General features: G+C 33.9%; 1 protein-coding gene across 1 annotated transcript in view; it reads left to right on the top strand.

Annotated features, from left to right (window-relative positions):
• LOC126970555 (THO complex subunit 2) overlaps positions 1–9,783 on the top strand; it is a 52,526-nt gene extending 42,743 nt beyond the window's left edge. The window contains exons 23-30 of the mRNA XM_050816526.1: positions 96–168; positions 750–819; positions 2,372–2,412; positions 4,003–4,101; positions 6,024–6,081; positions 7,447–7,517; positions 9,265–9,314; positions 9,629–9,783. Coding sequence (XP_050672483.1) covers positions 96–168; positions 750–819; positions 2,372–2,412; positions 4,003–4,101; positions 6,024–6,081; positions 7,447–7,517; positions 9,265–9,314; positions 9,629–9,662 — 496 coding nt within the window. The 3' untranslated portion in view covers positions 9,663–9,783. The remainder of the gene's footprint in view (positions 1–95; positions 169–749; positions 820–2,371; positions 2,413–4,002; positions 4,102–6,023; positions 6,082–7,446; positions 7,518–9,264; positions 9,315–9,628) is intronic.
• Positions 9,784–13,996: the final 4,213 nt, after the last annotated feature.

Here is a 13,996-nt window from a genome sequence, read left to right as displayed (position 1 = left end):
ACTTAGATGAAACACGATAGAGGCAGCATTCGTTCTATAACAATTATTATTACACCTGCATTTACTTGTTCCCTAAACAACATTATTTTTTTTAGGTCTGTAAAGGATAGAAGTAAGGACGAATTACTGCGAAGTAAAGATAAATCTCCACGAGACAGATCACATAGAGTGAGTATCTATACCATATTAAAAAGATGAAGAATTTTTTCTTTTATGCCCACCACTGCAGCCTTCCACCAGAGACTTCAAAGATTCTGGTGCCTGTACTGAATAATATGACAAATTCCGTAAAAAATAAATAAAACATAAATAATAAAAAAATATATACTTAAATGAATATAGTATATATAATTAAATAAAATATTTAATAAATAATACGGCGCGAAATGTCCGCGTGATGTTATAACATCGCGCGCCGCTGTGTGAGTGTCTTTGATCATGTATAAATCCACAATAGCCAGTAGCCAGTGATCTCCTATACTAAATTTAATGGGGATTACTTCATGGAGTGCATTGAAGTTTTTCATCTAATACGATCTCAAGAAACGAAGTAGACTCTACAAGTTTTAAAAGTTCCCCATTTAATATTATGCTCCTATGTACTTTTTTACATTTGGTAGGGACAAATTGTTCACCCTGAACCACTTAGATATGTTTTCTAAGAACAGTTTTTTGTATTCTGTGATTGTCCGTCAATATTATAAACTAATGAGGTAGATATGTTGATGATATATTTCTTTATCTTTAAGGAGGATCGTTACCTGGAGGCAGTGTCACCACCTCATGATTCTCGTCATCCCTCCGATGACATAGATCGTGGTAAGTGTTAATATTATGCAACATTTGGTTGTTTAGCCGAACGATTTATGTTTATTACATATTTAAATGATATAATAATAAAAAAAAGGATTGTGTGGTTTTATAAATCTACGGTAAAAGTGAAACTTTTTTTCACATTGTAGACATTTAACTAGCTAATTGAATTAATTAACTAATATGACGATTTTAAGAAATCGTATTCCCTTTAATGTAAAATTAATGTTATATAATTCTCTAGCTCAATCTTATATACAATATGGTTTGAGTAGTTACGGACGTACATATAACTCATAGGAGTTATATGTACGTCCAAATAGTTGAATGAAATATTTAAGCTTCAAAAAAGAATATTAAAACTTTTGCCTAACAAAAATCATAGTGACTATTCCGAAACTGAACTTTTTAAACACTGCAAAATTTTACCGGTGCAGGTACTGATGAAATATTCAATGTTAAAAGAAAACTTTTTCAATACTAAATACTGGGATAAAGTACAACATCCTGTATGCACGCGGGCCGTCACTCGGGGCTGTTTATGCGCTCCGAGCGCGCTCAATAGATATGGCGAACGAACGAATGCTTACCTAGTTCCTCGCCTAATTAATGAATTACCCACTGATGTACGGAACTGTATAAATCCTTGTAATATTAAGAAAAAACTGAAGTCATACTTTTTAAGTCACCTAAAATAAATATATTTACACAATTTATCTAACTGGCACTAATGTTCTGTAGTTAATGTACCTAGATTTAACTCTTTGTTAGCATATATTACAAACCCGTATGGTTTTCTGATGCTAGCTTTAAGTATTTTCTTTTGTAAACTTTAATGTAAATAAATAAATAAAAATAAAAAAAACTAAAATTTGTTGGCATAATATTCCATTAAGGGTATAAAAATCGCTTTATCAATCTTAATTCTATACTTGGAAAATTGGAATGATAATGGAAAACAATAAAAGTAGACTAAGTCTCCATCTAACATTTTTATTGATCTCTGTGTCTTAGCCCTGGTTAACTATAAGCACGTGCTCTGTCGGCGTTCTGTTTTTTACGGCGTAAAATTAATTCATCGTCATTCAATTTTGCACTATTCTTTGCTTTTTTCTCGTTGATCAGTTTTTTTTGTACTCACTAGCTGTGTCGTTGTTTACCAAAAGCAAATGAAAGTTTCACTTTAATAAATAACAACATTTACATTTGACAATGACAAAAACAAACAAAATGGCGTTGATCACTGGCACAAATGAGTAATAGTCTATACACTTAACACTATACGGTCAGCTGCTGCGAACTATAGGCGCCGCCCGATCGTCACGTGACATGCAACACAAACGAAAAAGTTTCACTTTTAAAAAACTATCTTTTTAAATGTATGAGAGTTCATTTTTAAATATAACTAAGTAATGTTTTGTAACGTTTTAACGACTAATACGACTTGCACATTGTGTTCTTCCCTATTTTCTATTTCCTTAGATATAAAGTAACACAGTCCGTGATTGTTATCCATTGATCATATTATAGTTTTTGATGTACAATTTTCTGTTACCAGATGTGAAACGCCGTAAAGTAGAAGGCAGCAGCAATGGCAAGGTGAGTATCGTTGTAATAAACCGACCTTGCATCGCATCAGCACCAGACTGAGGATTGGGCCTGACACTGACCTACTTGCAGGATTTATAGCAGTGATTTGAAATTCTGTGAGAACTATATCAGTGCAAAGACAATTGAAGACTGTCGCAAGTGATTCAAAACAAAATAAATTAATTAAAATTATCTAAAAAACATAATCGTGGATTCTATATATCGTGGGAAAGAAGGTATAATAATATCAAAGCATCAAAATAAACACAACGAAAGAGAAATACTGAACAAAAAATATTCAAGACGTGTTGGTAAAGTATTGGATAAAATAAGGATTACAGAATCAATATACTTAATTAGATGGAATAATGAGAAGAGTGAAAAAAAACGGTTTCCTAAAGAAGATTAAAGTAATGATTAATGAAGAATTTTTCATATCCACAATTCAACGGAAAGAACACTAGAAGATTACAACAGTCTGTTGTGAAGAAGAAATAAATAAAATTAAAACGCCATTTAAATTTTATTAAGTGTTAAAATCCGAAATTTAAAAAGTGCGCGGTAATTGAGTCAGGCCAGCCCAGTCCAGCTGTGGTAAGGTTCACGTTTACATCAATGAGTCAAAATGTTGCAAAATTATTAATTTGAAACGAGTCTCCAAAAATAACTTTTACATTCAAAAACAATTAAACCTCAATAGCAATAGGCGGTCATCAAATTTGACGTTGAAGATAACCCATCAAATGTGAAATATGAAGACTGGAAAATTTTGGAACAAATTTGGTAACCTGCTTCTGGAAGCAGACGAAGACATCAAAATAATATTAATTAAATTGATGCATGAATAGAAAAAGTAGAGAATCAACAGCTATAATATATAAGAGTCACCAACACATGTCCGAGTGGATAACAAATATGAATATAATAACAACATCTATGTTCTACAAAACTGAAATCTCCTTCGCTTCCACTATTCCTATCAGATATTTCGTTCATCGAGAAAGAAAAATAAAACACAGTTAATAATAAACATCCCAAAGATATCGCCTGTAAAAACAGTTAAATAATTAAATCAAATTTTGGTGTGAAGAAACATTCTCTATGAAGAATTCCTACATAAAAATCAAACAATCAAAGGATGGGAAACAAAACAAACGAAGATCGAGAGAAAAAAAGAATGTTTTATTTTTACATAACATCATTGAAAACATGTAAATATTACTCCACTTGGCTTGAATCAGATCAAGAATAAGAAGAAATTAATACACTAAAGCTTATCCAATTAAAAAGCATCAATTTGCCTCGGCTTTCACTTAACTTATGTTTTCTAAGCAAATAGATAGTTGATAAATGAGAAGTTCCAACTTATTTGAAAATTATAAGAATGGTGAAAGAAGATGAAATGACCATGAAAATAGAGAAAAAAAGTCAAAAGCCTTAGAGCAGGAAGAAGTCTATTGCTAAAACATTAAAAGTAAATTTGTCACAACTATTGTTACGAAAGTTTTAATTTAGTATTTTGACTCATTGTTTCATGATACACTGTCGCTGGTTTGATTTTGTTATAGATTTAATATTAACGATGTATTTTATGAGCAGGGTAGCAAAGATATTGAGGAACGTTCACCAGAAAAAGAGAAAAGAAAGACAAAAGTAAGAGGTGACGACCGTAAAGAACGTAAAATGAATCGCAAGAGGGTAAGTGTGCTTCTAGCAATCATTATTGTATGTGTGGAATATCATGCTTCTTTGAGTAAGTACAATCAAACAGTGTCGAACTATACATCTGACTTTAATAAGTTGACGAAAAAAAAATTTACTACATTAATAATATATACTGTAACATTTTGTTCGATGACATCAGATTCATATAACGCATTGCCAACCCGCGTCATATGCATGCCTATGTGTAAAATGCAATGGCATTATTAACTTACGGTCATCTAAATCTATTCGTGCCCGTATCGTTTCAAATATAAAGAAATCGTTCCAGTGCTTATTGTCAGACGAACATCCAGACGAAGACATGGACTTTTAATCCCATTATATATATAGATATCGTCGTTATGATATAGATAGCTATATCATAACCTTATTACGGGTTAACCCTAAGTCTAAAATGCGGCATGTTTTTTCCTCGACCGATAATCAAAATAAATTGAAAACCTGTAAGTTTCAAAGTAACTGATTGTTTACTTTGACTGTTTACTGAGGGCAAAGATTTTGGTTTATGAATTGTACGAGTTTAAAATAAATACCCTCTTGAACTCATACCATAGTGTCTTAGGGGATTCATAGCGGGGCTTGTTATCGGCGAGCCTATCACCGTAATACCCACAATATGGTCAACTATTTATATACACTGCTTGAAGTGTTAGGTCAGGCATTGTACAGAATAAAAGTGATCTTTTTGCCAGTAAAATGTACATAGGGTACGACATGAGGCTTCATATACTCTGAAAATTTATTGAAGTATGCGTTACTTTGCGGAAATCCATAATTATCCAAATCATTTGAGTTTTATTTAGTGTTAATTCCGCCAATATTTGTCTTTAAATAATTCGACACGTGTTTCACCTCTACATGAGGCATCCTCAGGACGTGTTGTCTAGCCAAAATCTGGCACGAGACTGACTTGTGCCAGATTTTGACGAAGAAGAAGTTGGCGTACAAACATCGCATGTGCGTCGCTGCTCGCTCGTGAGCACTGTGAGTCCCTACTGTATAGCCACGCGTACTTACGGTTTCGATACCTACACGGGGAGTGAGACAGGCCTGCTCTCAATAATGAGAATTTTCTTCATTGAGTATGACAAATTTAAGCGACCGACAATTTTAGGCCATTACCTGGCTTATGCGGTTCCAGTCATTGCCCCGCCAATCTTCTGTTCAACGTAGATTCGCTCAAAGTCAATCTTCGAACCTAACGCAGGCGAGCGCTGGTGTAATTGAATACCAGTCACATTGATCAGACGTGACTCAATATCTATCAGAGCCCAAACGGAGAGTTAATTAACATATCAGCTTTGTCTCCCGATACAACTGATACACTCTGTTACCTTTATTCAGCCACATTACGCTTAAAATTGCCCTGAATTTAGTAACGCCACTACTCGGGCGCAGGGCGGCCTCCGTATCTAGGTTATAGGTATAAATATCTGTTAGAAAAAAAGTTTCTTTGGTAGGATATCAAATCTAAGTTAACTCTCACGCTCAGCTCAGCTACGGGAGATCAGTTGAAAAAACGTAGTTAATGCAAAAAAAAGTGTGGATAAATGCAGAAATTCCGACGCAATAAACATTGAAAACGGTCTACATTCAAGTGTATATTGATATTGTGGTTAATAAACTGCATGCTATTTATTGACGTATTTTGTGTTTTTATTTTACACAATGACACAAGCGGGTCTACGAGAATATTTAAAATATAATCCTCCAAAACTTATAACAATTTGTATGTTTGAACAAAATACAAAATTGTTACATAAATTTTTTTTAAAGTTAATTGTTTTATTTCATCAGATTGTATACCTCGACATCATTTCTTTGCTTCATTATCATACGGCTTATTGTAGATTATTCTAATTATTAAAGTAAATTGACTTATTATTATTCAACAGGATAGAGTGGAAGAATCTACTCTTTTAGAACAAAAACGCCGTCGAGACGAACAAAAAGGTAAATTATTCTATAAACGGTTTCAATCATGCTCTTAACTTAGGCATGCCATATTAATATTGAAGATTTTTGTCATGCTAAAACTATTAAGAATAACAATTATGCAGGAACCTGTTAAAATAATTATATATGTTTTTTTTTCTTAATTTATGCCTTTAGATACATTGAAAGTAGGGCAATGTTAAAGAAATCATGTAAGTCATATTTATCATGCATATCATATCGACCCACTGGACGACTTTTCGATCTTCAGTTACAGTTGTAAAGTTTTCTCACGTCTATATGTACTGAGTAACATATTTTTCAGTTGACTCATACAAAGTTGAATCTTTGTATATTAATAATTTCAAAATTTGCAGCATGTTTTAAAACTGCCTCAATACAATTTAAATCTTTAAATTACTAAATGTTTTAAAATCAAGTATCGAATTAAATATCTACATAGAAATAAAAATTATACATACGACTCAGCGGAAAAATGTTTGAGCTGAAATAAGAAGAAATTAAAGTAGAAATGCAGTTTACTTAATATTTTATAAATTCATGGTGGTAGCACATGATACTACATAGACTTTATAATTTGTGTACAGTGAAATCATTACAATTAATTCAAATCAAATTAAAATCAGTTTATTCACGTAGGTCAAGTATATGACACTAATGAATGTCAAAAGTTTTCTTTTTTTTTACATTTAACACCACTGCGGTAAAGGTTGAGCTTTATTGAAGAAGTTTTTTTTATGGAATAGGAGGACAAACGAGCGTACACCTGTTGTTAAGTGATCACCGCCGCCCACAATCTCTTGCAACACCAGAGGACTCACAGGAGCGTTGCCGGCCTTTAAGGAAGGTGTACGCGCTTTTTTTGAAGGTACCCATGTCGTATCGTCCCGGAAACACCGCACAAGGAATTTCATTCCACAGCTTTGTAGTACGTGGAAGAAAGCTCCTTGAATACCGCACTGTGGAGGAACGCCACACATCCAGATGGTGAGGATGATAACCTAACTTGTGGCGTGTCGTGCGAAGGTGGAGAAGGGGCAAGAAACTCATTGGGCCGCTTTTTTCTCCTCTGTATCTAGACTTCGTAGGGTTAGTAATAGTAATGTTACAAGCCATACACACCCTCTAGTGTTAAAATGTGCTACGGCCATTGTAATAAGCGAATACCAGTGGAAGGCTTCCAGCACGTGGTGTCGGCCAGTGCCAGTGGTGCCCTCTAGTAGTGTGCAGCATTGTGTTTCTGTTGGAAGGGCGCCGTAGCCGTACTACAGGGCTAGTGACACATAACGTATAATGTACAAAAGTTGCCACATATTCAAACGCTTATATATTTTTTTTAATCTTTAAAAGTATTCTTTTCAGCTGCCATCAAACTGCCAGGTCATCAGAATGGCTCACAGGATGACCACCACTATGAGAAATATCATAAGAGGGTGAATAATAAGTTTACTAAATAATTTAAATAATATGATTAAGTATAATACAATTGTGATTACTAGTAAATTATCGTACTTAAGATTGTCGAAAAAATAAAATAATGTTGTGTACATCTTGGTGTGTTTACACTGATAACGTAACTGAATACTTTGATGAAGAATATTTAACTCAACTATTTTAATTATTTTTTCTTTGACTCCTAAGTTCGTGGTGACTGTGATGGCTTTAGTTTCGAATCCCGTTAGGTACAAACGTTTATATGTCAATTATGAATGAAACATTTATATGACAAGTTTGGGGCTGGATAGTTTATATGAAAACTTCTTTAGGTACTTTATTTGGTGGGGTATAATAATATTTTTAGCAAACCGAGTTACTTACACCTGAAATTATAAAATATCTTAGAGTGACTATAATATATTATAATTTTAGTCATCTTTTCTAATGTAGTTTTGATTCAACAATATCAGCGCGTTTTGTTACTTTTAACAGAATTAATTGAATGCTTCGGATTCTTAGTAGTACATACACGATTTTTCTTATAATATTTTCATCACATTTTCACTATTATATTTTTAACAGTTAATGGTTTTGATCTTGTTTCCATTCTGTTCCAAGCAATCAAAGCCTAACATGGCTCACCAATCCCCAGTGTAAAGTGCAACGATAAGCCATGAATCACTCCCGGCTTGCTGAGGTGCATACGTAACAGGGATAGTTTGCATCGTAAATCTAAATATCCCGAGGATGAGACACGCAAATTGATCATCTATCGCTATAGCACCTTCTACAATCCTTTGAAAAAATCAAGCGTGTTTCAAAATCATATGAAAGTTCTGAAATTCGACATGCTGGAAATAGTCCAAAAGCCACAAACACGTCAAACGTGTAGTAAGGGTAAGGCAAAGCAGGGACTCGACCGGGCTGCTAAACTGTAGAGTTGAACCGTTGCTATCTATGATCAAAGTCAACATTACTTGAATGAAAATTCCCTCTCAAAGGTATTCGAAAAAGTTATAAACCATACATCTACCAAACACATATCAACATATGAGTGTCAATTACTTTCTTAGAAAAACAGAAACTGATCCAATTAGCAAGTTTTTAGTTTGATTATATCAATAGTGTTCACTTACGTCAATACAGCGCTGCATCTGATGAAACGACTGAGAAAAGCACTTTGCAAACTCGTCGTAGTCATAACTGCTTGACGTGCATAAAACGTTTTCCACGAAATCTTTCCTTTAATATTGGGAATAAATAAAAATTGCAAGGTGTGTTGTTGTAGTGAAGGATATTACTGCGAGGTCGTGTCTAAAGAACTTTCCAAGACGAGCAGCAAACAATTGTTAGTTCCCACTCTGCAGTAACTGTTGTTCAAACCTCTAAAACAATTAAAAAAAAGGCATTTTTTTTTTCTTAAAATTGATTCCTTTAGAATTCTTTTTGATGTCACTATTTGTAATTGTAATGACCTGTCCTTGTGAGCGAGCTAACGAGGCCACCATCTTATCACGCTTCGACCTCTCTTCACTTTGGTTGGCAACTCCTCGGAACGAAGCACCCACTTAGGAAACTATCTGTTGGTTTTGGGTTCATAACATTAAATCCAGCTTTCGTCACTCTTAAGTGGCCAGTTCTTAAAACTTTGTGTCAACCCTCGTAAATTGAAATAAGTAAACAGAAAATGTGATTTGATGCATAACCAGTTAGGTATTAATGACAATTTTATGTTGTGTACAGGAAAAATCACCATTTCGGGATCGATCGCACGAGGAGCAGAGAGACAAACAATATCCTTTTTATAGTTTAACATATTGCTAATCATCTTTACATCTACTCACTGGCAATTTTTGCTCTGGCTGTTTTGTCGACAATTGCTGAAAAAAAGATACAAAAATTTCACAAATTTGTCTTGTCTTCTGCAGAATGATTTTTAATGAAAAAAATATTGTTTCAGTACAAAAAGCAACATAGCACTCTACTCGGTTTAAATTAAAAATAGTGCCTAATGGTTAATTTTATTAATTAATAGCAACATATTCTTATAATTGAACAAACACAAAACATACCTTATTGGAAATAATCATCCTTTACTGTTGATTACTAGGAGGTCAAACGAGTCAAAGGTGAGAAGATAAGGAGAACGAAGACGCGGGAATCACTCTTCTAATATTAACATAATAATGTTTTGAAATAAAATAATTACCGCTGACAAACAGTACCTAAAATACTGCAAATAAATTTAAAATAAATACTAAACTTGAAGTTTCATTTTTAATCTTGAATTCAGTCAAATATTGTTTGACGTTAATCGCACTGAAAGCGATACAATATCCAACGATATTGTATCCTACCTACCTATTAAAAAATTTAAATGTATCGTAAAAAATAAATTAACATCTAAGGCCTATACATTATAATTAATGTGAAAGATTATTTGAATGATAAAGATAGTTGGAATTAATGTTCTAAATTTTGTTAATGAATATTGTTATACTTATTTGAATGCTATTGTAACTTTTGTACTTCATCCTGACTTGCACTAAATAACTTATAAAGTTTTACAGTGAATAAAGATTTTTGTGACTTGACTTGACTTGATATTATATATTCACTTTTACCTCTGCACTTTCTAAATAAATGACGCTTTATGTGATGTGAATTCCGTCACCGTTTATTTATTTACATTGTATTTGAATGCAAAGATTAGTTCTATGAAGAAATCAGAGAAGCAGTAAAGTTATTCATTACACTTGGCGGCATCTAGCTTCATATGACGTAAAACTAACCATCATGCTCGCATAATGCCTTTATTCGTATACAGTGTGTGGATTGATGCATCTACTGTAGGTACTCAATAACGTGTTATTATTTAATATTTTACATTTTTTTACTTACTTGTTTTGTAAGGCATTGAAGATTGGACATTTGAGTATTTTTGATGCATCACTTGACATCATTATCAGCCGGGAGACGTCCACTGCTGGACAAAGGACTTATCAGTTTACATATTATTTTGTTAATAAAATACTTAATTTGTTTTGTGTTAAAGGATGAATCTGTAATATATGTTCATTTAAAAGAGTGGCAATGAGTTTCCTGCTACTTCTTATTAAAGCTCAACCTTTTCCGAAGTGGTAGTAACTGGTAAAAGGTAAAAAAAAACGTAGTAGGCAGGTACAATTTCGTGAAAGAGGTCATTCGTTGAATCCAACTCTGATGCGTTCGGGAAGCTCTGTAAAATCTTCTCGTCCCAAATACCAGTGTCTAAACACGAAGGTTTTTCACCAGTGTGTGTTACCAGTGATGACTTACAGTATACAGATGTGGGCGCTAACTATGGGCCTGATGAAAATCTCATCAGAGAGCTATGGAGAGGGATATGCTCGGAGTTTCCTTGCGAGATCGAAAGAAATGAAGAGTTCCATAGAAGAACCAGTCACCGACATAGCCCAAATGATTGCAAAACTTATGTTGGATGAGGGTAGCGGAGGACCGATCGTCCGCGTCGTGGAGATATTTAGGGGAGGCCTTTGTCCAGCAGTGGACGTCTTCCGGCTGATTTTATTTTTTTTATAAAGTGCAACTCGGCACCATCAGCTCAAACCAAGTTTCATAATATATAATAACTAGCTGCCCCGACAGACGTTGTTCTGTAGATAATAAAAAAATACTGTTTTATAGGAATTTTCCAATAAAATTTCTAAACATCAAGAAATATTTCGTAAAGAATGCTCCCTGTTGTTAGAATGAAATTGTTTCACAGCGGAACTGTCAAACCGTGCGTCACTAAATTCTCTCATAGAAAATATGTCCATACAAAACAAATATGAAAATAAAAATATTTATGGGTCCCAAATCGAAATAAAAACTACCCTACCTCTCAAGTTGGACCAAACTGCACTCCATGAAGTAATCACCATTAAAATCCGTTCATTAGTTTAGGAGTCCATTGAGGACAAACATTGTGACACGAGATTTATATATATTAAGATTATAAAAGCCTTTATTCACTGAATATACATTTTAACTTATATACTACTTATAAAACATGTTTTCTTAAATCTATAGGTAAAATTATATTAATGTTCAACATCGACTTTATTGGTCAGGTTGCCTTTCAACATAGGCCTCCCCACTTTCTTCAACTTTTCTCTGTCACGAGCTAACCTTCTCCATCCTGTTGGTAAATCGTCCTCCCATCTTTTAATTTGACACCTTCTTTGTCTTTTCCCATGACTAGGGTACCACTCTAATACATCCTTTGTCCGACCTCATTATATGTCCAGTCCAATTGCATTTGAGTTTTCTTATTTTCTCTAATTCTAGTTTCATAATAAAATATTATATTAAATAGGTTAGCACATAAATTTGAGTTTTTATTTGTTTTAATATTGGCAACGAGGCCATCAGCTCATACTAAAACATAATATCTATTAAATTAAAAAAAACGATAATATGTTGGATATTATATTAATTACTTATTTGAGCTTTTCGTGCATTTATTCAATGGTAGAATTTAATTTTATTGTATGGTATCGTTAAATTTTTTATAGCCATTTTATTGCATATTTTCAGAATTTTTTGTGCAGTTACAGTGCAGTAAAATTTAGTACAATATGTCAACAAGCAATGGACTGCAACTGCATGACTTAAATGACAAAAGTAGCTGTGCAGTTGGAGTTATTTAATAGAATTGCCCTGCTGTTTCGAATATAAATATACATAGTTACTTAACCTGAAAACCAATCCGGTATGGTAGAATGGAGGGACATTCCAGAACTCTGTAGGAAAAACACTTGCGATACCTGATTTCGACCTAAATAAATTTTCATGTAAGTAAGTAGGTACCTAAGGGAAACCTGTGCCCGGTGAAGAAAAGTCACGTAGGTAACATAGTTGACTAGTAGAATATAAAGCCACAAACGAATGTTAACTGCTCCTAGAATACACGTTCACAGAGCATTGAATCCGTGACAGTTCGAGCAGCTCTGCGTTGCACACCGTATCTTCAAGAAAAGCGCGCATACTTTTCTAAAAGGACGGTAATGCTCCTGTGGTTTCTTTTGGTGTTACAAAAAGAGAATGTGGGTGGTGATAATCATTAAGCATCAGGTGACTCATACGCTCGTTTGTTCTCTTCTTACATAAAAAATACGTAATAATTTAGGACCGTACCAAGTCTCTGTTCTGTCATCAGACAGAATATTCGAAGAAACAACATTCCATTAAATTTTAATTTCAACATAATAAATTTATTTAAGCATCTTTATTATTTTCTTTCTTGGGTACACGTCTTCAGGATCTAATTAAGATAAAAGGTCGGACCGCATTAGAGCGGCGCTGCGCTACGCGTTGCTTCACGTCGCTAGACGGTACCTATCGCATTACAACAGTAAGCGGCAGCTCGCGTCATTTCTATAGCAGTTTGCGTGCGAGCAACATTACAAGATGAGCAATGTGACGAGGATTTGGTCATTATTTCATTATTGTGTGCAAAACAAAACAAATTATGAAAGAGAAAAAAATAAGAAGAAATGGATTGTTGAAATACCAAGGTGAACGTTATCAAGAAGACGAATATCACTATTTTTGTTTCCTCGCCTTCTTAATGACTGCACGATTTCACACTTAGGTACTTCAGAATGTCGAAGACAAAATGCTATAAACTTAACAATTAACAGTACCTATGCATACCGAAGCGACGCGTCGCACTGAGCGAAAATATTCTCTCGGAGGCAACAATGCCGTGACGCGCACGGCGCAGTGCAGCACCGCTCTAGTGCGACATGCACTATACAATATGATTGAAATAATATTTTGACGCTCTACGCAGTGTCGTGGTAATGTGTTACGGCCTTAAGTATCAACGACATAATATTTAGCCCAGTGGATAGTGTCCCTGCCGACGGAGCTAGAGGTCCCGGATTTTTATTGGGATATATGTGATGAATATTGATGTTTGTTTCCGAGTCATGGCTGTTTATTTGTATTTGTAAGTATATCGTATTTAATATTATATCGTTGTATAGCAACCCATAGTACCTACAGACTCATGCCTAGTTTGGGGCAAGATAATTCGTTTCAATATTATTAACTAAATGACAACTCACCTAACCTCCAAGTAATATAATTTAAATACAAAATTTATACATAAATAGTCCATATTTTTTTTTTACCTTTACAAATCGATTATATTATCACCATGGTCCACAAAATTTCTCCATTTTCGATCATATTCAATCCAAATCTTAAACCACTGGGTTAATTATTATCAAGTAATCGTATCAAGAACTTGTAGTCTTAAAATAACCTTTTAATGTATAGCAAAAATATAATGGGATACCTTCTCCGATTATATAAAGTTCATAGGTACCTTAAACCTTTCGCATATTTCAACATGCTGGCAGTCTATTAGATTTTAAGTCTATGGTTTAACATGACATGTAGTTAGGGTCATTGTCATTTGTCA

Source organism: Leptidea sinapis, chromosome 21 (genome assembly GCF_905404315.1).
Source record: "Leptidea sinapis chromosome 21, ilLepSina1.1, whole genome shotgun sequence".
Classification (NCBI taxonomy): Eukaryota; Metazoa; Arthropoda; class Insecta; order Lepidoptera; family Pieridae; genus Leptidea; species Leptidea sinapis.
This window is presented reverse-complemented; position numbering and strand designations above follow the sequence as displayed.